The sequence below is a fragment of the Ictidomys tridecemlineatus genome, chromosome 10 (genome assembly GCF_052094955.1).
Source record: "Ictidomys tridecemlineatus isolate mIctTri1 chromosome 10, mIctTri1.hap1, whole genome shotgun sequence".
Classification (NCBI taxonomy): Eukaryota; Metazoa; Chordata; class Mammalia; order Rodentia; family Sciuridae; genus Ictidomys; species Ictidomys tridecemlineatus.
The window spans coordinates 143,625,672-143,653,568 of record NC_135486.1 but is presented as its reverse complement, the minus strand read 5'-3'; the positions used below and the strand labels follow the sequence as shown (position 1 = coordinate 143,653,568).

The window sequence follows — 27,897 nt, the reverse complement described above, 5'->3', positions numbered from 1 at the left end:
ATTTGTGAAAAGACAATTACAGTCATGAAGTAGTTACCAGGGGTTAGGGACTATGGGCAAGAGGCAGGTGTGACTATAAAAAGGACCATGAGGAAGTCTTATGGTGACAATTCTACAAATCTACACATGTGATAAACTGCATAAAACTATAAATATATGTACTTTAACACATAAAACAAACATCATAAGTTTCAAAAGGACATTTTGAGTTATGCTTCCCACTTTCTTAAGAAAAACAAAAAACCTTTACCTGTGTTGAAGTTGGACAGGGCTTCTTTGGTCAAATCAATAACAAAATCAAGTTTCTTCTTTACACTCTGAAAAGTCATTGTTAAAAAAAAAATAAGTAAGGTTTTGCTTTAAAAGCAGAGAATCATTTTTAAAAGATGAAACACAATTTTAAACTAACGTTTCCCCACCTTTTGGCAGTGCAGGAAATGGAAAGGTCTGTGCATGTTGGAAGTATCCTACGATGAGGTGTACCGAAAGACCTAAATTATCATCTAGAAGCTAGAAACTGAACATTCTCTGAGTTTCTTATGGTTTAACTTAATTATACAATAAAAGAGAAGCCCTTATAAAATACTGCATGGTTTCTGAGAATGATTAAGAATTCACATGTACTGGTAAATGGGTGAATGGGTATGGTCAGGAAATATGTTCATCACTAGCCGGCTGTTATTCAGTGTGTGAGCTGTACTGGAACCTGGTTAGGCTAGTTAGTTAGTCACTAATACAAAGTACAAGCTGGCCTGGAGCCTGACTATATGAACTAGCTGGATATTGATTTGTGTGCCTGTCTCTTTCTTTCTCTCTCTCTCTCATACACACACACACACACACACACACACACACACACACACGTGGAGGTGGTGTAGGGGGAGGGTACATGGGATATACTACCACATTCCCATCAACTTTGCACAAGAATCAACGACAAACACCAAGGTATCCAACACAGAGCAACACTAAAGATCCTAGAACAAATTATAATTTAAGTGAACAATCTAAGACAATGATTATTACCTACCCTGACTTCTGGTGTAGCATTTGGTGAATTGTTGAAATTTCTTGATGCTGTTTTTCTAATATCTGAAAGAAAATTATTATATTTTTAAACTATTACACATTAATAATCTTTGTAATATATGAATTATGAAACAATAATAATGGGGACACTGATTAACTTTTAATTAAGTATTGACTTTACCTATTCCCAAATCTGATGATCTAGTTAAAAAAGTTAATTGGGTGTTAAAAGAATCTTTTCTTTCTGTAACTCTACAACATAATAGTAGCTCTGAGAATTATTTCAGCATTTGAAACCCTACACTTGACTATGGAACTATTTATTGTTTTAACACTGGGGATCGAACCCAGAGCCTTATACACAAGCTATGCGAGCGCTCTACCACAGAGCTACACCCCAGGCCCTCTTTGCAGATTTTTAATTTTGTCCAGTCTGGCCTGGAACTTGTCATCTTCCTGTCTCAGCCTCCCAAGGAGCTGGGATTCCAGGTGTGTGCCACCATACTCGGTTGCAACTGTATTGTTAAAATAGACTGCCCAGATGGCTGAAAGGCATTCTTCCTGGAACCAGTTGGAAGACTCAATTATAATACTTAGCATCTTTTGTAGCTCTTTGATTACAAACTGTGGACACAATTAAGTAGCTTCATAAATGGAGGCAAACTTTTTTAATTAAGATTCACTACTCTAATAAAGTAAAAACAGGAATTTTGGATAAGAACTTATGGGCTGAAAAATATGTCTATGTTTAGAGAAATTTAAACTAATAAAAAAGAGTTAAAAAACAAAAAAGTTAAAAAACAAACCTGACAAACTTTAAATGTAAAATAAAGTGTAAGACAACTTAATAGGTAAAAAGGCAAGAAATAAAACACCACCAGCACCAACAGAAGGTCAAGGCAAACGATTTAAAAAATTATATATAATTTTTTAACTTGAAAATCATTAGATAAACACAGTAAAGAAACAAAAGGATAGAAATTGATAAAATACAAGATTAAAAAGAAACATCAATTACATTAAAGAGTCATGTATTTATTTAGGTATTATTAATCACAGAAATCAAAACATTTCCAGAGTAGGCACATTTTTTATTTTAGAGAAAGGTACTATTCAGTTCTTTATTTTTAACAAATATCTATTTTAAGCTTTCTAATTTGATAGATCATATTCTAATCATGTTAAGATACCTGTTGGATTTGATGTAACTGGAGTTGTCAAATTAGGACTTTCCACAGAAATCAACATAACATCATCATTGTTACTAAAATGATAAAGAAATTAAAAATAAACTAAACATGCATTACCAGGCTTAAGCATGCAATTAGTGGTTAGAATTCCTTTAAGTTATTATTTCATAACATGTTTTAAGTGAACAACCATTGGATGGAGGAGATAAAAATGAAATACTTAAGGAACCCAAGATTTCCAATTCATTTATATAAACAAAAGGACATAGAACTTCAATACAATATACCCATAATAAGTTTTATGGGTCTAGCAGCTCAGTGTGACCCTGCCTCTGAATAAAAAAGGTTTGGGGATGTGGCTCAGTGGTTAAGTGCCCTTGGGTTGAACAAACAAACTTTTGAGATCTTTTCAAAATGACTCCAAATATATATATATAAGTAGACTACATAAAGATACTCTCTACATAAATATGTAATTATCACTCTAGACATGTAGGTACTTTCATAAAAATGAAAACACATAACTGAACGAACCCCATTAAGACTCATAAAGGCACTTCTAACTTTTGAAGATGCAGGACTATAATAAATAATATTATTTTAAAAAATAACAGCAACAACTCTATATTAAGCCATAATTTACCAAAAAATGTTCTAAACTCAGGCAAGGATAGCGACTGATGTTTATGGTTAGAGAATATCTGAGCCAGAACATCTTTTTCTGCCCTTTTCACTCCAATTTTATAAGTTCCACATTTTAACATCAGAATTTTCTTAAGAAAACCTTGAGGCAAATTGCATAAAGTTAATTAAATGCTAAAAGAATTTTCCAACAGAATTATACCATTCTCTAGTACATGTCTTATATATTTTTAGCGTTTGTATTTAGGTCTATAATTCATTTTAAGTTGATTTTTATATATGGTTATGAAGAATTGAATTTTATTCTGTCCCCTCTCGTTATCCACACATATCTGTGGAAAAGGAAATCTTTTCCCTATTCTCTTGACACCTTTCCACTACACCAACAGATGACATCTGTATGTGTCTGTTGATTTATATACTTAGCCGAGACCAATACCGCTGTCTAAATACTGCAGCTTTACAGCAGGTCAGGAACTCAGGCAGTTGAGTCTTCCAATTTTTTTTTTAATAACACTGTTACTCATCTGGATATTTTTAACCAGTTTGTTACTTTATAGAATAAAGGTTCCTGGGAGTTTTGGATTGCATTCAATGTAATTCAACTTGTGGTGGGTGGGAGTATCATCTTTATAATGGATTCTCTTAATAATGATTCAAAAAATGTAGTATATCCCACCATTTATTTACATCTCCTTAAAAAAGTTCAGCAATATTTTATAGTCTCTCTCTCTCTCCTTAGGAACCAGCCCAGGCCAGGGCCTCCCTGGCACACGGTAGGCAAGCACTCTACCAATAGGCAACATCCCCAGCCCGCTTTGTAATCTTAAAGGCTTTATACGTATTTTGGTTTATCAAGTATATCACATTCTTTGATGATATTCTAAATTCCCATTGTTAATTGTCTGTATAAAGAAATACTTGAGAGAAATACATATATAGAAAACAGAAAGAGGGCTGGGCATGTGGCTCTAGCGGTAGCGTGCTCGCCTGGCATGCGTGCGGCCCGGGTTCGATCCTCAGCACCGCATATCAACAAAGATGCTGTGTCCGCTGAGAACTAAAAAATAAATATTAAAAATTCTCTCTCTCTCTCCTCTCTCACTCTCTCTTTAAAAAAAAAAAAAAAAAGAAAGATACTTTTACTTACCCATATTTACTATTTCTGGAAGTTTACATTACTTTATATAGATCTACATTTCTCTCCAGTACTATTTTCCTACTGCCTGAAGAACTTACTTTAAAATTTCCATTAGTCCAGGGCTGCTGATGATCTATTCTCCCAACTTTTTTAGTTAAAAATGTCTGTTTTTCCCCTATGCTTTTATTTTTGTTGGATATAAACGGTTTATTTTTAATATTTATTTCTTGGCGTAGTTGGACACAATACCTTTATTTCATTTATTTTCATGTGGTGCTGGGGATCAAACCCAAGGCCTTACATGTGCTAGACGAGTGCTCTACCACTGAGCTACAGCCCCAGCCCCATGATTTTTAAGATACTTCTCCATTTCAACATTTTATAGATGTCTTCTAGTTTGAAGTCAGCTGCCACTGTAAACCTTTGTTCCTTTCTATGTGATGTCTTTTATCACTGGTTGCTTTTTAACGTTTTCTCTTCCAGCCATCTGAAATATGGACAGGTTGTCACTGTGTGGTTTCACATTTCTTCCACTGGGGTCTGTTAACTTTTTTGTAAAGTTTCCACCAGACACTGTATGCTCCACTGCCTTTTCCGCCCTTCCTTAGTGATACTCCAAACACACCTACACAGAGGCGGAGGCGGACTCTTGTCCACAGCTCTCTGAAGCGCTGTTCATGGCTTTTCCGGTCTTTTTCTTCTCCGACTCTGCACCATCTGCTGAATCCGACACATGCACTGGTTCTAGGTCTACCACTCATGTTCCTCCTCCTGACTGGCTCTCATTTCTGCAGCTTTACATTTCGGGCAATTTTTTTACTTGAACTGTGCTGTTTGGATGGGGACACTGCTTCATTCCTTCTGCACCTTTCCTATTTCATTGATCTTTAGAAACACTAATTCACTACTCTGATGTTAATTCTATCCAGTCCTACTTTTTGAATCACTGTCTTTTTCATTTCTGAGAGTTCGGCTGGGTTCTGTGTCTTCCGTCCATTTCTCACATCTTCACATTCCCCTCTAGACCGAGTGTGGAGAGCAAACGGGGGGCTCTGCTGTGGCGCTGTCTGCTCAACCCGCCATGTGCAGTGGCTCAGGTCGATCACTCATGTTCCTCCTTGTTAATGGGCCCCACTTCTGCAGCTTTGCATTCCTGGCCATGTTTTTAGTAGCTGTGTGCTATTGAGCAGGGGATGTTTCATTCCTCAGCACTGGATTTTCTTCTGGCAGGCAATTAAACTTTTTGGGGATTATGAAGAATCTTTTGAAACTTGCTTTTAGCTTTTTAGTGTGAGGTCCTTTGTAGTCTTTAGGACTAACTTAGCCCCACTGAGACATAGCCATCTCTGGACTTTACCAATGGCTTCTTAAGTCTATTCATCTTAGTGGGAAATCAAAATATTGGACTTCCAGAAACTGTTTGGTCTTCTTTCCAGTAGTTCTCTCTTGCGCCTCAGGTTGCTTCCGTCTTGTGTGCGAGGATCCATTTTTAGGCAATGATTCAAGAAATGTCCTCCATGGGCCTTCAGAGCGCCGTCTCGGCACTTTCTTCTCTGGGCTGTACTGAGACACAGATCCTACCAACTCTCGTCTCTGGGGGACCTCAGCAGGACCACCCAGCTCTGGGTGACTCCCGCCTCTGCTCTGCCCCCTGGAACGCGCCTCCAGGCAGTAGGCCTGTGTCAGGGTTCCTCACTGTTGCCCTGAGGTCCCTACTGGACAGTGTGTCCCCACAGACTCCCCGTTTTTAGACTGCTCTTACGGTATTTAACAGCTACAGGTACTGAGCTTTTACCATAATGTTTCATCAGCAGAAGCAGAACTTTCTACATATTTATTTTCATTCTGTGAAATGAACTGTTTTTATGCACATTTTAAAATGTGGATTTAATAATTTTATGTAAAATTTATCAATGAGGGATTCTAGTGTTTACTATTATTTGTAAGAAACAAAATTAACATTCTTATCTAAATTTCAAGTAGATCTTCTCAGAGGCTCATTACACTATAGTCAAAATCCCTTATCCATCTCAAAATTCTTCAGTAAAGTCTTCTTTACTTGGTAATATAGTACTTCAACTATAATGCTATTTAAGTGTATAAGAAACTAAAGGCGGAAAGTTTAAGACCCTGTATGTAGGAGCTAAGTATCAACACCGACACCCATGAAGGTCAGGGAGTCAGGGTGAACCCTCTGTGAAAGACCAAGTCTCGGGCTGGGGAGGTGGCCCAAGCAGTAACGCGCTCGCCTGGTATGCGCGGGGCGCTGGGTTTGATCCTCAGCACCACATAAAAATAAAAATAAAGATGTTGTGTCCACCGAATACTGAAAAATAAATATTAAAAGCTTCTCTCTCTCTCTTAAAAAAAAATGTTTTTTTGAAAAAAGTCCAAGTCTCAGGAACCATCCAGAATGAGAAAGAGGAAGAGACATCCTCAGATCACAACAAGCCTCGAGTCACACTCAACAGGCGAGGGGTTAGACCAGTTTATCTGACAAGCACAAGAAAGATGAATGTGTCTACACCAAAATATTTAGGGCCTTAACAATTGTTCAGGGATTATCAAATATGCCAGACAGACTAAATGACTGGAAATTGACAGAAAAAGAATAGAAACAGATACACAGGTGATCCAAATACAGGAGTGATAAAACAAGGCATTCAAATAATTATGATTAATAGTATTAAGACATGGAGGGAAGCCAGGTATGGTGGTGCCTACTTACAATCCCAACGACTGAGGCTAAGGCAAGAAGACAGAAGTTCAAGGCCTGCCTGAACAACTGAGCAAAGCCCTGTCTCAAAATAAAATAAAAAGGGGTGGGGATGTACCTCAGTGGTAGAGAGCTTGCCTAGCATGCAAAAAGCCCTAGGTTCAATCCCAAGTAACACACACACACACACACACACACGCACACATACACACACACACAATGAAGGAAAAGATGGTGAAGATATTTAAAATGAGACGGAGCATTCATCAAAAAAGTAGAATACATGAAAAGAGGGCTAACTGAAATTAAGTACAGTATATACAGACACCATTAAGGAAGGAAAGAGACTTGGGAATTATAAAGATATGCATACTAAATACATCAGATAATGAACTTGAGAAAAGGCAATGCAAGATGGAATGAAGCAGGTCTTACACTTCATGAGGGACATACAAGTGGCTAACAAATATGAGACTGTGTATTTAGTTTCATTCTTAGAAAGAAAAACAAACTAAAACCATATTGTGATACCTTTCAGTAGTATATCTAAAATCAGAGACAGATAATACCAAGTGTTGGCAAGGACAGGTGGTAACAAAAACCGCACACACCTGCTGTGGGAGTACAACTTGATGCAACTGCTTTGGTTGTAATAGCTATTTAATCTAGAAATACATATATCCTCTAGCCTCCATGAATATGTCCGATGTGTGTATATGTGTATTCATGAAAAGACATGCAAAATAATGTTTGTAGCACCACTACTTACATCCCCCCCCCTGAAAGCAATTCCAGTGCCATGACAGAATGGGTTGACTGTGGCATATGATATATCGTACAGAAAATAGCCCCAGCGGGTGGGTCTCACAGAACAATGTAGGCAAAGGCAGCAACACAAACGTCGCCACATATGTAACTGTGAAACGCTGGCAGAAACAATGAGACAGAGGAGGTGGTGCTTGAAGTCCACGTGGGGGTGGTGAGCCTCCTGACTGGCACAGAGGACTGAGGAAGATACACGTCATTGCAGTTGTTGAACTTATTTATACAGGTCCTACCTATATAGTTACGACGGGAATCTACACAGCTACTAATGCTTATCCTAAGAAATCCATCCGTAAATCTGAAAATGAAAGGACTTTTGGTATCTCACTTTTATTCACTTAATGATATGCAGCTTTTATGAAACTGCTCTACTCACTGCTACTAACAACATCCCTTTTTCATAGACCATATTGGAAGGAAATTGGATAACTGATGATTGTCATGGTAGTGCAAATGTGTGTCATGTTTTTTCCTGATGCTGAGGATCAACACAGGGCCTCATACAGGCTAGGCAAGTTCCCTACCCTAGGTACATCCCTGGCCCTTTTGATTTTATTTGGAGACAGGGTGTCACTAAGTTGTCAAGGCTGGACTCAAACCTATCATCTCCTCAGCCTTCTGAAAAGTGAAGTCTATCATGATTTCTGCTTAGATTTTATCTGGGGAAAATTTTTGCATATGAAATGAAGAATTCAGGTAATGATAAAGCAGCTAAGAAGGCTGAGTTCTTGGGGCTGGGGTGTGGCTCAAGCAGTAGCGCACTCCCCTAGCATGAGTGCAGCCCGGGTTCAATCCTCAGCACCACATACAAACAACGATGTTGGGTCCGCCGAAAACTAAAAAATAAATATTAAAAATTCTCTCTCTCTCTTAAAAAAAAAAGATGAGATGAATTTCAACAAAGAATAAGTAGGAGGAAACACATGCCTATTTCTCTAGGCTACTATTAGCCAGTAACTTGTTTTCCCCCTTTGTGTCTCTGTAAACACTTATTCATATGAAATTAATCTAAGACATTTTGGGCAGTATTGACATTTTGTTTAATCAGCATTTGTTAAGTGGTCTGTTGTTGGGTACCGAAGACCTTCATGTTTTATCTTCATTTTGGAAAGGACTGTACATAAAGCCCTTCTCGTCCTATTTTTAAGCAAGATTCTTCTTTATCAAACACATATTACAGTCATAAGCCTTCTGTTCTACAAGCTTCTACAGATCAGTTGTTACTGTCTTTTCAATTTTCTACACATTATAAAATGAAAAATGCTCAAACTTCTAAATCTAAAAGATACCATAAAAACAAATACCATTACTAACACCACTAATTCAATTCTAGGGCATCAGAAATCAACAATTATAAAACCTCCTGGCTTTCAGAAACGAGGATGAGTTTGAAATTTTTTTTTCTTTCCTTACTGGAAAAAAATGATTCTAAATACAGCTTTTCAAAGTTGTTGGAGTGTGAAGCCTCCATCATAGTTTTTCTACATATCAGTTTATATACTTTGCACACACATAACTTATTTCTTAAAGGATTTAAGAAATAAAGGAGGGCAGGGGATGTAGCTCAAGCGGTAGCGCGCTCGCCTGGCATGCGTGCGGCCCGGGTTCGATCCTCAGCACCACATACAAAGATGTTGTGTCCGCCGAGAACTGAAAAATAAATATGAAAAAATTCTCTCTCTCTCTCTCTCCTCTCTCACTCTCTCTTAAAAAAAAAAAAAAAGAAATAAAGGAATTCTTTAAAAAGAAAGCGAAAAAAGAAATGTATGGTTCCTCATATTATTATCCTGATGCTAGAGAAAGCCAGGACATTTTATTTTATTTTTTTAAATAGTTATTGTGTAGTTGTAGTTGGACACGGTACCTTTATTTTATTCATTTATTTTTACGTGGTGCTGAGGGTTGAACCCAGGGCCTCGCTCGTGCTAGGCAAGTGCTCTAACGCTGAGCCACGACCCAGCCCAAGCCAGGAGTTTATATAATTGTTGTTTTCTGATGCCCTAGAAGTGAATTAGTGCTGTCAGTAATGGTATTTGCTTTTCTCCTTTGTTTAATTTTTTTTTATCTTGTCAATGGACTTCATTTATTTACATATGGTGCTGAGAATCAAACACCAGTGCCTCACACATACTAGGCAAGCGCTCTACCACTGAGCCACAACCCCAGCCCTTCTACTTTGTTTTACAGCAACCTTAAATATGAATAGCAATTAGTTGGAAAAAGTGGTGTTCTTCAAAGAATGGCCATAATTTAATATTTCAAATAAAAATTACAGAGAAGATCCAAAAAAGCAAGACTTCTAGAGCTAATAAACAAATTCAGCAAAATACCAGGTTACGAAACCAACATACAAGTATCAATAGCTTTTCCATACACAAAATTGCTGAGAAAGAAATCAAGAAAAAAATCCTATTTACAACAGCCTCAAAAAAATAAAAACACCTGGGAATGAATCTACCCAAGGAGGTGAAAGATCTCTACAATGAAAACTACAGAACACTGAAGAAAGGAACTGAAGACACAAAGATGAAAAGACGTCCCACGTTCATGAATAGGCAGGATTATTAAAACGGTCATGTTATACAATCAATACCCCGATCCAGTGTAATCCCTATCAAAATATCAATGGCATCCTTCAAGGAGCTAGAAAAAACAGTCTTAAAATTCATTTGGAAGAATAAAAGACATAGAAGAGCCAAACCAAAAAGCAATGTTGGAGGCATCACAACATCTGACCTTGAATTATACTACAGAGCTTTACAGTTTAGTACTGGTACATGGGAAAGCTCTGGTCCTGGCATAGAAAAATCCCACATAGACCATGGAACAGAATACAAGACACAGAGACAAACCCACACAGACACAGTCATCTGATCCTGGAAACATATTGAAGAAAAAACAGCCATTTTTTTTTTCTTTTTAGCAAATGCTGCTGGAAACACTAGTTATCCATATGTAAAAGAAAGAGTCTAGGTCCCTGTCTCTTGGTATGCAGAAGAGCCAACTCAAAATGGATCTAAGTCCTAGGAATCAGATCGAAAACTTTGCAACTACAACAGACAGGTGCAAGCAATGAATTCCTCAACCAACTCCTAAACCTCATAAAATAATGCCAAGAATAAATGGAATGGCATCAATTTAAAAAGCCTCTGCACAGCAAAGGAAACAATTAAGAATGTGAAGAAAGAACATACAGGAGATTTTTGCTCACTACTTTCTGACAGAGGGTTAACATACAGAATATATAAAGAACTCAAAAACTTAACACCAAAGAAACAAATAACCCAATTAATAATGAAGTAAATACTTTTCAAATATAGAAATACAAATGGCTAAAAGATACATGAAAAAAAATGTTGAATATCTTTAGCAATTAAGAAACTGCAAGTCAAAACTACACTGATATTTCACGCTTATTAGAATGGCAGACATCAAGAACACAAACAGTTCTTTATATACTCTGGAGATTACCTAATGTGCTTGTGGTAAAATCTCTATTCACCTCACTCATCGTTTCTCTTCCTGAGGAGCTTTGTAGTATGAACCCATCCCACTCATTGATTCTTGGTTTTACCCTTGCCCTACAGGAGTCTTGTTAGGAAGTCGGGGCCCAAGCCGATGTGGTGAAGATTGGGCCTACTTTTTCTTCCACTTTGACTTTTGTGCATGGTGAGAGAAAGGGGTTTAATTCATTTTGCTTAACAGCCCCCAAAACCAAATAACCCAATCAATAAATGGGTCAAGGAACTGAATAGACACTTCTCAGAAGATGATATACAATCAAAGAATATATGAAAAAATGTCTAACATCGCTAGCAATTAGAGAAATGCAAATCAAAATCTACTCTAAGATTTCATCTCACTCCACTTAGAATAGCAGCTATTGAGAATACAAACAGTAATATGCGCTGGTGAGGATGTAGGGAAAAAGGCACACTCACACATTGCTGGTGGGACTGCAAATTGGTGCAACCAATCTGGAAAGCAGTATGGAGATTCCTTGGAAAACTGGGAATGAACCAGCTGTATCTAAGCTGTATCCCATTCCTCGGTTTATACCCAAAGGACTTAAAAACAGCATACTACAATGACACAGCCACATCAATGTTTACACCAGCACAATTCATAATAGCTAAATTGTGGAACCACCTAGATGCCCTTCAGTAGATGGATAGATAAAGAAAATGTGGTATATATACACAATGGAATACTACTAGCATTAAAGAGAATAAAATCATAGCATTTGCAGGTAAATTGATGGAGTTGGAGAATACTATGCTAAGTGGAGTACGCCAATCCCAAAAAACCAAATGCCAAATGTTTTCTTTGAAATGAGGAGGCTGATCCATAATGGGGAGGCGGGGTGGGAACATGGGAGGAATGGAAGAACTTTAGATAGGACAAAGAGGATGGAGGGAAAGGGAGAGAGGATGGGGGTAGGAAAGACTGTGGAAAGAGATGGACATCATTACCCCAAGTACATGAATGAAGACAAGAAAGGTGTGACTCTTTGTGTACAACCAGAGACATGAAAATTTGTGTTCTATATGTGTACTATGAATTGAAATGCTGTCAGACACTTCTGTCATATACAACAGTTTAGATAAGTAAATTTTAAAACAAACACAAACAATAATTGCTAGAGGATGTACAGAAAAAGAAACACTTATACATTAGCTGTTTGGATTATAAATTAGAAAAACTGTTATGGAAATCAATATTGAGGTTTCTCAAAAGACTAGGAATGGAACAACCATATGATCCAGTTATGACATTCCTCTGTATTTATCCTAAACAATTAGTCAGCAAAGTACAGCAACACATGAATACCCAAGTTTATGCAGCACAATTCACAACAACAAAACTCTGGAGTCGGCAGAGGCTTCCCATGTGAATGAATGAATGAAAATAAAATATGGTATGTATATAAACAAATGGAGTTTTATCAGTCATAAAGAATGAAATTATGTCATTTACGGAAAAGTAGGTGAAACTTGAGAACACTAGCTTCAGTGAAACAGGCTAAAGTCGGAAAGTTATGGGTGGTATGTTTTCTCTAAGTTAGAAGTTAGACAGGACAAATGGAAAGGCAGTGGGAGTCTCATGAAAACTGAAGGGAAATGTGTAGAGGAGAAGGACCAGCAGGAAGGAGGGTAGGGGGGAAGGTGAAATACTGGAGAATGATTTGGGCCAAATTATGTACCAATAAAAAAGGATGAAAATTAAAAATACAGGACATGTAAAGAGAAATGTTAAAAAAAAAATCTCAATTAGAAATAAAAACTTTCTCATCACTCATGATGAGAAAAGAGTTTATTAATATGCCACCACTCCTCCCCTTGAATATCCACCTAGGCCAGGACCACCAGACGTATTTCTTTATTGAATTATAACCATTCCCTATTTCCCCCAAATCTTTTAGACTAGATTAGAAAATTTAAACTTCCCAGTTGTTTATGACCCAATTAGACAAATAAGTTAACCTTTCACTCTGATTTGAGGTTACCATGATACTACTTTCAATATGAAGGGAAATAACCTTAGGTACTTCTTTCCTAACCGTAACAACTCTTGAGCATAATTGTTTCAACTACTGTTTCCAAGGGTCTTGACTTTTTCATGCGTAGAACTGGAAATTATGTTAGAGTCAATCATTCTACCAAAGTCGGGAAGTATCAAAGGAAAAACTTGATCATGTCTCCATTTAAAAATTTAGAACTATTAAACAACAATCCAGCTTTAGAGAACCAATTGTGTTCTTTCATGCACAAAAGTCTTCATGTATGAAGTTACAAGTTATTTTATGCTTAATTAAGAAAAGGGTATATTTTTACAAAGTATTTGTTTAGAGAGTTTGCTGATTTTTGTAGAAACACCTACCTTTCAGAAACAAACTCAACACAATCTGGTGACAAATTAATGTTTTCATTTGCTTTCTTCAAGGGGTTAGAAGATTCAGAGTTCACTGAAGTTACTCTTTCATTTGGATTATTAATTGATTCTTGATTCCTACCAAAATTCATGGTCTCTGAATTTGTAATCTGTTAAATGGGTGAGGAAAAACAGTTAAGGAGTGGGTAAAATTTATGTCAGTCAAAATTTCACTTAAAAATATTTTCAAAATATTCTCACATGACAAAACATATTATATAATCTGTATTTCAACAACTGATGACCACAATTGTGATTTCTCTGCCAGAATAAACTTTTAAAAACTTTGAGGAAAAAAACCCAAAACTTCAAGGAAATAAAGATAATGTCACCATACAGCATTCAACTTCCTAGGTTGGATTACAAGGAGGGATATTAAATACTTTAGACAACATTTTATTTCTACCAGCTGAAGTTTTAGAAACTAAAAAAAAATAAGACTTCAACTTTTTACTACTGCCATATTTCTAATAAAGACCAGAAATAAATCAGATTGCAAACTCACTTTTCCAAGTAGTGAATCTGTTTAAAACTTAAACATGTAGTCTGTGTTCTGGCTTGAGAACTTGCAGCATTTATAATACGTCTGCATATTACCAATGGGAAAGGATCAACTGAGTGTCTAACTCAGGAACCATTCTCTGGTACAGTATGCACACAAAAAATGCAGATACACTAAAGCACAATTCTGCAATATTATTGTATTAAACAACACTGCAAATCAGGAAAAGGTGGCCCAATCCACTTCAATGTCTGGATGGTCAGTGCACCCCACGAGGGACAGTAATAGGGCCTGCAGTACTCACACATCCACATCACCCCTGCTCCCAGCCCAGGCAACAGCAAGCCCAGGGCACTGCCTGACAGGGTCCATGGGCCAACATCTCCTGAACTTCCATCCAACAGCACTGGGAACCATGGTAGGACCCATAGAAAATGAACAGGACACCCAGGGGAGCCACAGGAATGAAGGCAACGCAAGTAGCACACAAAATCTCAGGGAAAAAACACTTAAGAGAGGAGAGCAGGACCTACACTAAACCTAAAGGGGAACTGCCTACTGAAAAGGTATATGCCACATCTCCTCAAAGAACCCTTGGTTTGGCTGAACACTGTCACGTTTTGCTCCTCTGGGAGAAGCAAAAGGTCGTACAACCATGTCCTTGGTTTTTTCTTCAGAGCATGCTTTTTTGCCAATAAACTTCCTAATTTTAGGATCTGTTGCGATCTGGATAGGTTGAGAATTTTCCAGTGTGCAGCACCCTTATTACTCAGCACTTTCTCCTTACAATTGTTTCTTTCATGTTGTACTTTAATAGAAGCAAGAAGAAATACACAAAACGTTCCTTCAACACTTGCTCAGAAATCTTGTCAACCTAATAAAAATCCAAGTCCAGGGGGCTGGGGTTTTGGCTCAGTGGTAGATTGCTTGCCTAGCACGTGTGAAGTACTGAGTTCCATCCTCAGCAACACATAATAAATAAATAAATAAATGCATGTGCTGGGTTCAACTTTAAAAAAAAAAAATCCAAGTCCATTGCTTACAACTTTGGTTTCCCATGACAACTGTAGGACTACTCAGCTATACCGTGACCTTATATATAAAAAAACAATCCCCTGAGCAGGCTGCAGTGGTGCACACTTACCATCCTAGCCACTAAGGAGGCTGAAAGTAGCAGGACAGAAAGTTCAAGGCCAGTCTCACAAACTTACTGAGATCTTAACTCAAAATAAAAAATATAAAAAAATGTCTGGGGAAGTAGCTCAATGGTAGAGCACCCCTGGGTTCGACTCCCAGTACCACACATGCCCACACAAAAAAAGCGCAGAAATCTAATGTATGTAAAGAAAGAATGAAGAATAGAAATCAATGAGAAAAATGAAAGAGTAAAACTTCAAAAGCTCTAGACTCGTCAAGAAAAAAAACAGATTAACCATATCAGAAATGAAGCCAAATACTAACATACATTATAAAAAAAAGATAATAATTCAGGGTACATGCACAAATTATAAGTTGTATATAAAAATATAAACAGCTAGCTGGGCACGGTGGTACAAACATGTTGGGAGGCTGAGGCTAGCCTCAGCACTTAGTTCATTAAGCACTAAGCAACTTAATGAACTCTGCCTCTAAATAAAAACTGAAAGAGCTGGGATGTGGCTCAGTGTAAAGCCTCCTTTGGATTCAATTCCTAGTATCCGCTCCCCAAATAAATACACACAAAGACAGCCACTAAATTGTACTTAATCATTTTATATGTAATATTTTGAAATGTATGTTTCAAAGTTTATTTTGATACAAAATATACTGGCATTCTGAATGAATCAAATATACACGGCTTACTGGGGATGAATATATATGACAAGAATAAGTTAGCAAAATATTAAAGTTAAAATCTAGGTGCTCGGTATATGAATACTCACTGTAAAATTCTTTCAACTTTGCTGTATATATTGACCGTTTTCAAACTAAAGAAATGTAAGTGGTACAATTCATAAGAACATTCTAAGTATAAATTAATTTAAGTCCAAGTTAGGAAATAAATTCATTTCTTACAGTCCAACTACTTATAGGAGTCATCTAGGTTATTAAAAACTCCCGAGTGTTTATACCAACCTGACAGGCTATATTACTAGATAATGTGTTTGGTTCCAAACCTTTCCTTTGAGATAATAATACTGTTTTAATACGTCTCTGAAGTCTTGCTATTTTTGCCTGGAAGAAAGAAAAATAAGTAAACACCAAACCAAAGAGCTAAGATAATATATAGAAAAGTCATTCAAAGTAGTTTTGTGAGACTTAGGCATATAATCAAATAAGAAGTTCTTATTTAGTTATCCCCTGGTTTCATGGAATTGGTCCCAGCCTGGGTGTCAAGGAGAAAGTCAAACTTGCATCCATCCACCTGAATCCACACCCTGGGTTCCTGTCTATTGATCATTGGGGCGGGGGGACAATGACCCAAGGCTCCGTCAATTGATTGACATATCCAGAAGGTCAGAGGGTGCCCTGGCCATAGGCCTCCTACGGGATCTAGGATAGTCAGAGCCCCAATGACCATGTTGTTGATTTAGGGCATGGGGTATGCAGAGTGCCTGGCCCAATGTCCCTCTTTGCCACACTTGAAGCAGGCGCGCGGGGGTGGGGTGGGGTTGGGCCTGCTGTGAGGGGCAGCAAGCCGAGGCAGCACCCTGCAGGGCCTGGGCGAGCATCTTAAATTACTGAGTTCAGCCTTGTGAAAAGCCTTAAAGGCTACCGCCAAGATCTCAGTCTTGGGGGTGGCAGGGCCTTGTTTGAGCTTTTTGAGTTGGCCCGGATGTCGGGGTAGCTCTGCAAGAGGAAATATGTCATAAGGACATGATGGCCATCTGGGGTTTCGGGATCTAGGTTAGCATACTGCTGAAGGGCTTTTGTAAGCCGATGCAGAGATTCCAATGGGTCTCCTCTCGCTTTTGAATAATCTCTTGTAATTTTTGGAAACTGATGGGCTTAGGTGCCGCTTTCTTGAGCCCAGCAATAATAAATGCAGAGAATCGGTCCCTATTCTGTATGCCAGCTTGTGTATCATAATCCCAGTCAGGAGTTTGATCTGGGGCAGCAAGTGGCCCTGGAGGGTGACTGGAATTAACTTGGTGAGTTTCATCCGCATGGGCTCTGGCAAGTTCCCAGACTCTGGTGCGTTCCTCGGGAAGGAGGGTATTAGCCAATGGCATGTGTATATATCATGGTGAGTGAGGCTACAAGCCTGTAAGTGGTGGGATCTGTGGGAATGAGCCCAACCTTCGCTTGGGTTGTGTGAGGTCATTACCCGGATGATGCCCTCAGGTCCAGCAACCTTTCTTAAGGGGGGCACTGGTTTGTAGGATTAGGGAGCGGGACCTAGTTTGGGGGGACTAAAGGTGTCAGCCCAGTCAGGGGATCACCTGAGGGGCTGGACAGAGCCGACACGGGAGTCGGTAGGCGGGGGCGTTCATCTACCGGATAGTTGGGGTGAGAACAAGGAAGACAAGGAGCCTCAAGAGAGGGGATCTCCTTCCACTTTTTCGAGACTTGCAGAAGTTAAACAGATCTCTGAGAATTGCCACTGGGTTCCAGAGTCCACCGTGACCGTGAAGGCCGTGGTGGGGTGCGTTCTCTCCTCCAGATTGGGCGTCAGAGGTTTGCCGGACGTTCAGTCACAGCCCCTGAGTAGCCCATCTGAAGTTGGATACCCGATAGGGGAACTCACCTACTGAAGAGCCCGTGTTGTGCGAGTAGCAGTGCTCGAAAGAGTGGACGAGGACGGCCAGCCTTGAGAGAGGGGCCCTCGGCAGTGAGGCAGTCCCCCTCCCAGGTTCGGAACCCAGGAACAGCTCTGCGTATTTATAGAGCAGGGGGTGGTTTGACAGTTATGACAGTTTAACGGTTTAATGGTTTGACAGTTGGCACGGGGTGCTATCTGATTGGTGGGTAAGGATCATGTGAGTCAGCAGGGCTCACCACTGGGTGGCTCTTCTGGGGGGGATGAGGAAGTTAGTCTTTGGGGCCAGGGCGACTCCCAACAATCAGTCTTTTAATTGGTCCACTATAAAACTGATGCTGATAAAAACACCAATCAGCAAGTGACCCTGGGAGGGGGGATTCCAAGAGGCTGAAATAGGCTGTTTAGCTCTAACACAGAACAAACTTAAAATGAAAAGAAACAGTGCCTAAGAACTAAGCCATAAAGCAACCCAGGATGCTGATGGCTCTGAGACTTCTCCATGGCCAATACTGCTGAAAAGAACCAAGTTCTTTCGTCTTTTCTATGCCATAGTCTTCAACAGGCTTGTGGCCAGGAATCAAATGTGGGTCTTCTTCCTTCACTGTTTCCTTTTCTAACACATAAGAGCACTAGATTTCACTGTTTTAAAAGGACTCAAATGAAACCAAACTTACGAAGAGTTCATCAGCTGTTGCTTCATGCTTATTCCTGCACTGCATCTTCCCAATGCGTTCGTTCAATTCTTTCAGTTTTTTATCAAATAGTTTGTGATTTACACTACAGATCTCCTGACGAATCAAATGTCTGACCTAGAATTTTAAAATAAAAACAAAAACATCCCAGATTTCAAATTTCAAATAACTTTTTTACTTTTTAGAAATAGCTTTGCTCTTTTTCTGGATTAATTAAGATACTTTTTAATGTTTCCATTTATATTACTGTAGCAATAAGTTATATAAAACATGAATATTAAGCTCAATAGAACATATCCAGCACTCTAGTGTCATGTATAATTAGAATAAAAAAATACCATATACAATATATAAAGATGTTAGAAATTAAACTTATTCTCAAATTGCTTCCTATAGTGCCAGTTGATTATTATTCTACAATATCCATTATAGAAACAATTACAGAGCTATATTACACACATACACACACACACACTTTTTTGGAGGTTGGGGAGATCAAGAATTGAACTCAGGGGCACTCGACCATGAAGCTACATCCCGAGTCCTCAGTCTCACTGAGTTTCTTGGCGCCTGGCTTTTGCTGAGGCTGGCTTTGAACTCAAAATCTTCCTGCCTCAGCACCCAGCTCCATTTAGATTTTTAATTATCAAACTTACAAGTTCGCAGTCCATAAAAAGCAGCTCTACTTATCTGAAAACCAGAGCCTGATGAAAATGGTTGGGTGGTCTACAGTAGATACAGAACAAATTGCCCACGTTTGAAACTTGACCCTGCAATTAACAAGCCATATGGTCTTTGACAAGTCACAACACCTCTGGGCTTCGTTTTCTCTGTCCAAAATGGATAGAGGACATAGAAAAATGTTTGCTGAATGAGGAATACTTAAAGGATTTTATACAAACAAAATAAGATAACATGTGAAATAGTTCCATATTGAAATGAGAGAAATAAATATGCAAGAAATTCACCATTATTTCCATAGTGTTTTAGGGGTAGCTTTGTTATGTTAAAATGGAAAAAAGCCAGGGACAAATATGCAATGACTCACACTTTCTGGAAAAATGAATGCTATTCTAACACTCTGTAGTAGCTATTACATGAAAGATTAATGCACTTTATATAATCTGCACTTTAAACCAAAAAACAAAATAGATTGGCCTATTTTCAGGAGGCATAATTAATCTCAATGGCCACTGATCAGCACAGTTCTGCTGAGCCATACATTCACAAACACTGTAGTTTTTCAGTGTATATCCTCCTGTAAACAAATTTCATAACAAAGTAGGTAGTCTCTTTTAATAAAGACACCAGTAATGATACATTTAAGGTGTTTATTAGCAATAATTATATCTTGCTACATGGTGCTCAACTGAAATGCATAGTTCACATGTTGAATTCTTTTATATTGACATCACCTGATGATTAGTTTTAGTCTAATTTTATTTGATTGTTCCCAAGATTTTTCCTTTTCATTTTCAATTGTTTTCATTATTCAACATTGTCTATGTCTACTTGGTCTTTGCCATAGTGCTTATTAAACACACACACACACACACACACACATGTACACATACATATGTATATATATATACACACACACACACACACACACACACACATCACTCAAAATATTATTGTAAAAAAAATTCTCAGAAACACATACTATTTTTACTGACAGCCTTTACCTGCTACCCATGTGTGGGTTACTGCGTGCTTGCCAGTTCACTGGCTGGGGTAATATGTGAAGGTCATGCTCAGATAAATCTTAAGAGAAACATATCTAAATGCTTTGAACATGTGTTTCTGAAAAACTTCCTTAGAAAGGAATAATCAAATGGAACATATGTTTAAATCACAACTACTTGGCCTCATCCTGGATCCAAATAGAATCTCCAGGAAAGAGGCTTAGAAAATTGTACAATTAACAGGCACCACTAATGATTCATACTGGCTACATCTGAGAAAACAGTAGGCGAAAACAATGATCTTCAACTATAAATGAGCTCAAAAAACCTCTATCTGAGGGAGACCCTTAAACTTGATGACTTGCCCACTAAGGAGTAATTCTTTTTAGAGTGGACGTTTGTCCTCACTTGGTGATGATGTCTATTGTACAGAGGCACAATGGATTCCATAAAATGCCTATTAAATGTGTTTTACCAATGGTAATGTATGCACCATTATGAATCTGGTGGAAGGCCTACCTGCAGTTTGCAGATGGCAACCAAATTGGCCACAAGTTTGTAGAAAATCTAAATTTACAATCTGCCCTCACGTTTTTTAAGAGGGCAGTTAGAGTGAATAACCTCGACTGTGGAGGAAAAACCTTCCAAGCCTCTAACCTAATGGAGTCAGCTGGGTCCCGATCCTTCCTAGATCTCAGGAGACAACAGCTCTAGGATTCAACAGGGAAAAAGACTGTCAGCATGGGAGGGCCTTATATCTATGAGATTCAAACAAGATAAACAGAGACAGGTTCAGAGAGAGAACTGTCTGGACAGGAATAACACGAGGGGAAAGCTAGCTGTTTGACATAGGAAAAAAGGACTGCTAAATCCAAGTTGTCTCTGGAGAATGTAAAGAAACTAGATGCCTTCAACTCACTGAAGTAGACAATGGTACTGACAGCTCTATGCCAGTGAAATTAAAATGTCCAAAGTCTAGGATACATTTTGTCCATTCACACTTTGTTTCTGAATGCAGCCAGGAGTCACTGGGAAGCCTCAGTCTTCTTCCTGATAACATGGTCCTTAGGTTTGATTGCCCCTTCTCTGCCAGCAATAGAACAATTACCTTTTTTTTTTTCTTTTGGTGATCCTGGGGCTTGAGGCCAGAAGTGCTTTAATACTAAGGTATATCCATGGTCTTGCTAAGTTGTCTACATTGGCCTCAAACTTGTGATCCTCCTGCATCAGACTCCCAATAGCTGGGATTATAGGAGTGGACCACCTTGCCCAGCTATTACATACTTTTTAAAATTAGTGTCTACTTTGATCTTCTTGGAAGAAAATAGGAGATAGAAAGAGGAAAACTGCTAACTTACCTTTGAAGCTGGTTCTGCATCAATCTTTTAAAAAAGTTTTCCTTTAATAGGTAATACGTGGTCCTAGGACATATAGCTATATAATTGTAATGGTCCGTTTTAGAATGCAGTAGTGCTTATTGATAGATTTTATATATATATATATATATATTTATTTTCCCTGAAACACACCGATCACTTGGTGTGGAAGATTCTGGCCCATTGTGGCTGAAACATGTGCTCTAGCACATACTTTCTGATAGTGATACGATGCCAGTGATGGTGGAAAAGCAAAGCCGGATCATCAAAACAGGATCTCATTACAGCCACAGAATTGGAGTTCAATAAACCTCCTTTCAGAGCTGAGCAGACACGTGTGGAGGCCACAAAACAATGAGATGAAATGGGGAGAAATGAGAGCAGCAGGTCAGACACTGCAGCACATCCATGTGACTGTGGGAATGTGAGTACGTGAACCTGAATTCAGAAGAACTCTGCAATGGACTCTGGACACTCTGAATCTAAACTGAGCAATTATGATGAAGTCTACAAACAGCCACCTGCCACTAAGGAACCCATAACCAGCAGAAAAGCTCCCGTCGTTTGGCAGAGTTCAAGATTGTTCAACGTCAGACTCACACGTATCTGACTGTATGGTTGACTAAAAAAATAGTCTACAACTAGACTATCTAAACAATTCCCCCATTTTCAAGAACCTAGAAATATTTTGGTAAGGGACATAATTTATCTGTCTGCTCATTTGATTTTCATGCACCAGCTTTGCATCAAGTGAAAATCATCTGTACCATGACACTGTGGAGAGAAGTAGTTAACATTTAATTAAAAATATTGTTTTTTTAACTAATAAAAAAATGTTTTTGAGGCAAATATTTAAATCCCGATATTTTACCTGTTCCAGTACTGCTGTTTGCTTTTCCAGAGCTACACAAATGTCTTCATTAATTGGCTCTGAAGTTTTCATGCGTTTAACATTTTCTTTGTTTTCTGAAAGCGTCCTCTTCTTTTGATTATGGCCTTGAGGAGATGGAAAGATTAGAAATAAAAATATTCTTTCTTGAGAAGAAAATGGGAATCCCTAATTTGGGGACACTCTAAGCAAACGGAAAAACTAAAATGTAAAAAAATTTTTAAGAAAATTTGATGCATAAAAAATGTTCCCACAAACTTGTTAAAAAAAAAAAAAGACTATTTTTTTGATAAAGTATGGTTCTGATCTCAGATATACTCCCACTCCAGACTTATGTAATACACATATACCAACAAAAACCAGTCAAACTACATCATTTAATCCTTTGCTTAGCTAATTCAGTGATCCTACATTACTTTTACAATTACTTAATGCTATATATTTTTTAACAGGTGAACCTATCATTTTTAAACAATTTTAAATTCATCCTTTAAATTATTACTCTGTAGACTAGGAAAATAAATCTCAAAATTCTATAAGTATTTTCTTCTATTTCAATAACCAACATAAACATTCAAGTTTACTTTTGCTGTTTTACAACCTAGGACTTCATTTGCTAACTATTTGGTGTTTCTCTCCTCTCTCCACACACAGACACAAGGATATATATGTATGTGTGTATATAACATAATCTATCATCTTTTACCTACCATGTAATTCACAGGCCAAGTCCATGGAAGGAAATGAGTTCACCAACAATTTTGAAAATCCACTCTTTCTAATAAACAAAACTTCAAAATAACAAGAGACATGATTGAAATGAACCAAACAACTGCCATAAGCCACATTTTGAGATTGTTTGCTCTCTCAGGAAAATGATTCCTTCCTTGTCAGGAATAACTTCCTTTTTTTTTTTTTGGTACCAGAGATTGAACTCACAGGTACTTGACCACTGAGCCACATCCCCAGCCCTATTTTATATTTTGTTTAGATACAGTATCTCATTGAGTTGCTTAGTGCCTCGCTATTGCTGAGGCTGGCTTTGAACTTGCAATCCTCCTGTCTCAGTCTCCCAAACCGCTGGGATTACAGGCTTGAGCCAACTCGCCCAGCAGAACATGCCCAGCAAAAATAACTTCCTTTATATACAGCTAAAATGAATCAACTTTGGTCTAAAGCCACTTGTGTAGTTAAAAGATGGCCTGAACATTTTTGGATGTGCAGGGAATTACAACCTACTCATGTAAAAAGTTCCTGTCTGGAGACCAGAAGGGGCCACCTGATGAAAACTGGACATGAGCCATAGCCACTCAGGTCAGGCTGTCTCTTGTACCTCACTTCCTTTCTCTATGTTGCTCCCTTTCGTTGGCTATAAACACAACCTGTTGTGTAGTGGGAAAGAGCTTCTTGAAGCATTTTTGGTCCCGACTGCTGCCTAATTCAAGAACTGGAGATAAAGCCGATTAGCACGGCACAGCTAGATTTGCTGAAACAGTCTCTTTTCACAACACCCTTCCTCCTCCCCACCAAAGAGAGTTCATAAACAAGTCACTCTGAAATAATTATAGTCAAACTCACCTATTTGTATATTTGAGGTTTTAAAACCCCCAAAGAAAAATTAATTTCTATAAAAGAGGCAAAAATATACACTTACTGTTATTACCATCAGTGTCGAGTAATGACTGCCACTTTGAATCTGTACTTTCACAATATGAAATGCTGGAATGACAGGTTCTACTGGATTCTTCTGTTTTCAAAATGTTAGCAATACAGCTGGAGGAATTAACTAAATTTACCATGCAAGATGTTTTCTCAACAGGCAGAAATTGTGAGGTTAGACTTAAAATGTCATTTTGCCTCTTATCAAGTGACTCTGAATTGGAGTTTGCTTCTAAATTGGAAACCATCTTATCGATTCTCTTATCATTCAAGGTATTTTGAACTACAGGACTCAATACGTCGGGCGGGCAGCAAATAGGTTTTATATTATAATTATCTTCCAGTTCAAAAAAAGATCCTTTCACTTTTGTCTGATATTCAAGATGAGTTTCAGAAGTGTTCTGGGAATCTTCTGCCCTTTGTATAAACAATTTGCTGGGAGAATCTAATGTTCTTCTTGGCTTTTGGTAATGACACACAACTTGTTCATCAATATGATCCAGTCTTGTTTTTGAATCAACAATTTCTTCTACTGGTTTTACTAAATTCTTAGGAACCACTATACTTTTCTGTGAGAACACTGAATTTTTGTTAGAATTGAGTGAGGAATCAACATTTTCAGAATGTTTACACTTGCTAGTTATAACCCCAGTACTTAAATTCTGACTACCACTCGCAACATTACTCCCAAATTCTGCTGTTCTCAGAGCTTCAACATTCTTAGACTTATTCAAGATCTCTACTTGCTTCCGGCAACTTGTAGGCATTGTTTTTTTGGCTTTTAATATTTTCCGTTTACTTCTATCTGGACTTGCCATCTTTCATATCCTAGAATTTAAGATATCATATTTAAATGCATTTCTCCACTAAGTTTATTTCACAATATTAAAAATAGTGTTAAAAGACTATCTCTATAGATTTAATTAATTATATTTTCATCTGTCAATGAAAATAAAAAAATAATTTCAATATTTATTTACAGTCCAAAAACAAGTTAACAAAGTTTTCTTTGGCAACACTATAATACCCCATAAATAGAAAGAATCCACATGCCAGTCAGTAGCACACTGGAATACTGATGTATAGGATAGTTGCACAGTGAAGTACAATTAACAGTAACTGCTCTTTCATTATACACAATAGTATGAGTTGCAAAAGCCTAGAGTTTAAATGAGCTAGACCAGTGTGCACTGTCCAATTTCATCTTAACAAAGATCAAGAACAATTACTGTATGTGTTAAAAAAAAAATCAAAGTGAATATCGACCTGAAAGAGAACCAGCTAGACCTCTTTAAGTTTGGGGAAAATTTGTTTGTTGATATAGGTGAAGGTTTTATGAATGTGTTCAGTCTGTGAAAATTATCAAACACAATGAGAATTTGTGTACTTTCTTATTATGTACAACATTTAAGAAAAAGAAAATCTGATAGTTTGCTCTGAAGCGACTTAAAACATATAACAAAATAATTGTAGACTTGGCTCTACAGCAGAATTAAATATATCCAAAGTTATTCTTGAATGTGTATGTAATATAAAAGTAAGGTAAAATCTGGGGCAGAAAATTCTAAATTAAATGAACAAAGATGCAAAAAAGGATAAGGTTGAAAGTAAGGAAAAGGTAGCTTTCTTTACTTCAGATAAGGATACAGTCAGATGATACTGTTTCACTCTTGACCCCAATCATTAGCAAAATGCTCTCAAAGAATGCTTTTAGGAAATCTCCCCCTGCCTCACATTGGTGATTGAACCCACAGGCACTCTATCACTGAGCTACAACCCTTTTTATTCTTACTTAGAGACAGGGTTTATATCTTCCAGATTACAAATTCTACTTTAAGTGGATGGCAACCCAAGAATTCCAATCCATCCACACAGCTGAGAGCAATGTCTACCTCCTTTAGATAAGTCAAGATGAAACATTTTACACTAAGCAGGGTCATTGTCCCATTCCAGTCTCAAGTTCCCATAGTAAATAAATCTTCACCCCTCAACAACCCTTAAGATAAAGGGATAAATGTCTGAGAGGTATGAATGGGACAGGAATTTGGGAATAAAGAAAAAGATACTGAGTCTCAAAGGAAACACCCATGAACCACTGAGATGCAAAAGTACCTGGGAAAAATTGCCCACCTCCCGATCCACATGCCCTTGCCCACACCCTTGTAACACAGGAAAATGCTCAAGTCCAGGGAAAACTGGCATGATATTGTGTAGTTCCACTCTACATCCACCTCTAGTTATAGAGTTGCTCTCTCCCCTTTGGAGAGAGCAAACATTCTCTCTTGAATATCTACTCCTTGCTTTACCCTAAAGGCATATCCTGAGACTGCCCTCATTCTCACTTGACTATAGATCTACTTTCCTAAATAAACAGTTGTCTATGCCTTTATAAACAAATAAATGAATGAATAACATAAATGGCACTATTGTATTAAATAATAGAGAAAATAACATAAGAACAATTGAAAAAAGTAAAACAATAACAGTGAATAAAACTCAGAAGGCATAGAAATCAAAGATAAAGATTTTGTCATTTCTAATAAATGTAAATGGGTTAAATTCTACTAAAAAACATGAGGTTAAAGTATTCATATTGTTTACAAAAGAGCTAAAAAAGCAAACTGATAAAAATGTTAAAAGGTAAAAGGATGGGTAATATTAATATTCAGCAGATAAAAAATTAATTAATATTACTTTATGTTTTCAAAATTTAAATGAATGGTGAAGCTGAATCAGTGGCACACATCTGTAATCCCAGCAACTCAGAAGGCTAAGGTGGGAGGACCACAAATTTGCAGCCAGCCTCAGTCATTCTGATGCAGGACAGATAGGGCTGGATGTGGGAGACTAACCTCACATGTGACTGAATCATACTCACCAGCTGGGTGCTGAGGCGCTCAGTCACAGAAATGTGGCAAAGCTTTCCCCACCCTTCTTGGGTTCCAGGGTGCATGGGTGTGTCTTGCTAAAGCCCCATGGGTGAAGCTAGGCTCACCTGTTCCTTTGTAACATAACCCCTTGCCCTGTTTAGGATAGAATCTTCCATGGAAGTGCCTTGCGTGTGTCCCCTCCTCTTACTCTGCCCTTGGGTGTGGCCTACCCAGGTGTCAGTCAACTGCTGACAGTGGACATCATGAAGATAGACTCACTCTCTTTCTGGGGACCCTTAAGGTCAGAGGAGCCGTCATAGCAACCCCAAAGAAAAAGATATTTGTGTCTCTTGTGTGGTTATTTCATGCAGCCCAGTCAGCCCAGTTTACCTGGAGTGACCCTGAGAGAACAGAAACCCAGCAGCTGGATACCCAAGGAATTTTCAAGAAGCAGGCTTAATTACGCTGCAGTGTTCCAGTGGGGCTGCTGCCAAGAAAATCTATGGACCCAGAGTCTGGAAATTCTTTGACATTTATACTTAGGGGGTGGTTACATAACAGCGACTCTCTGTTCCACATTCTTAGATTGGACAGAGGTTCCACAAATTTCTACCAAGGAAAATAGAAAGGGAAAGCTTTTACAAAAAAGAGAAAGCTTCAATCCACAATGAGTTCTCTGCAAAAATCCTGTTGATATTCTTTGTTTTGTTTTTGGTTTAACAATCTTGCTTACAAGGAGCGAAACTTGTTACGATTGTGGTTGTAGGGGTAGGAGTCTTCTGGACTACATTAATTTAGCAAGGTCCTCAGCAATTTAGTGAGATACTGTCTTAAAGAAGGGCTGGGACGTAGCTCAGGGCTACACCCCCGGATTCAATTCCCAATATCAAAACAAAAACAAACAGAATCCAGCAAAACAATTGCACACCTAAGGGGAAAAATGAAACTAGATCCCTTCCTCTTTCTACATGCTAAAATGAATTCTTAGATGATTAAGACAAACCTCTT

The 27,897-nt window shown here is 38.0% G+C and overlaps 1 protein-coding gene across 12 annotated transcripts in view; it reads right to left on the bottom strand.

Moving 5' to 3' along the window:
• Atf7ip2 (activating transcription factor 7 interacting protein 2) overlaps positions 1-27,897 on the bottom strand; it is a 76,246-nt gene that overhangs the window by 32,173 nt on the left and 16,176 nt on the right. For 7 of the 12 annotated variants that reach the window (XR_013427149.1, XM_078024630.1, XM_078024631.1 and 4 more), the window contains 9 exons: positions 24,015-24,847; positions 23,071-23,151; positions 22,343-22,467; positions 18,393-18,527; positions 16,092-16,190; positions 13,424-13,584; positions 2,220-2,293; positions 1,031-1,092; positions 251-317 (listed from right to left, as the gene is read on the bottom strand). Coding sequence is in view for 11 of the 12 variants with exons in the window: in XM_078024630.1 (XP_077880756.1) it covers positions 251-317; positions 1,031-1,092; positions 2,220-2,293; positions 13,424-13,584; positions 16,092-16,190; positions 18,393-18,527; positions 22,343-22,467; positions 23,071-23,151; positions 24,015-24,837 (1,627 nt within the window). In the remaining variant the exon portion in view is untranslated. The other 5 variants (XM_078024629.1, XM_078024632.1, XM_078024633.1 and 2 more) reach the window with 5 other exon arrangements.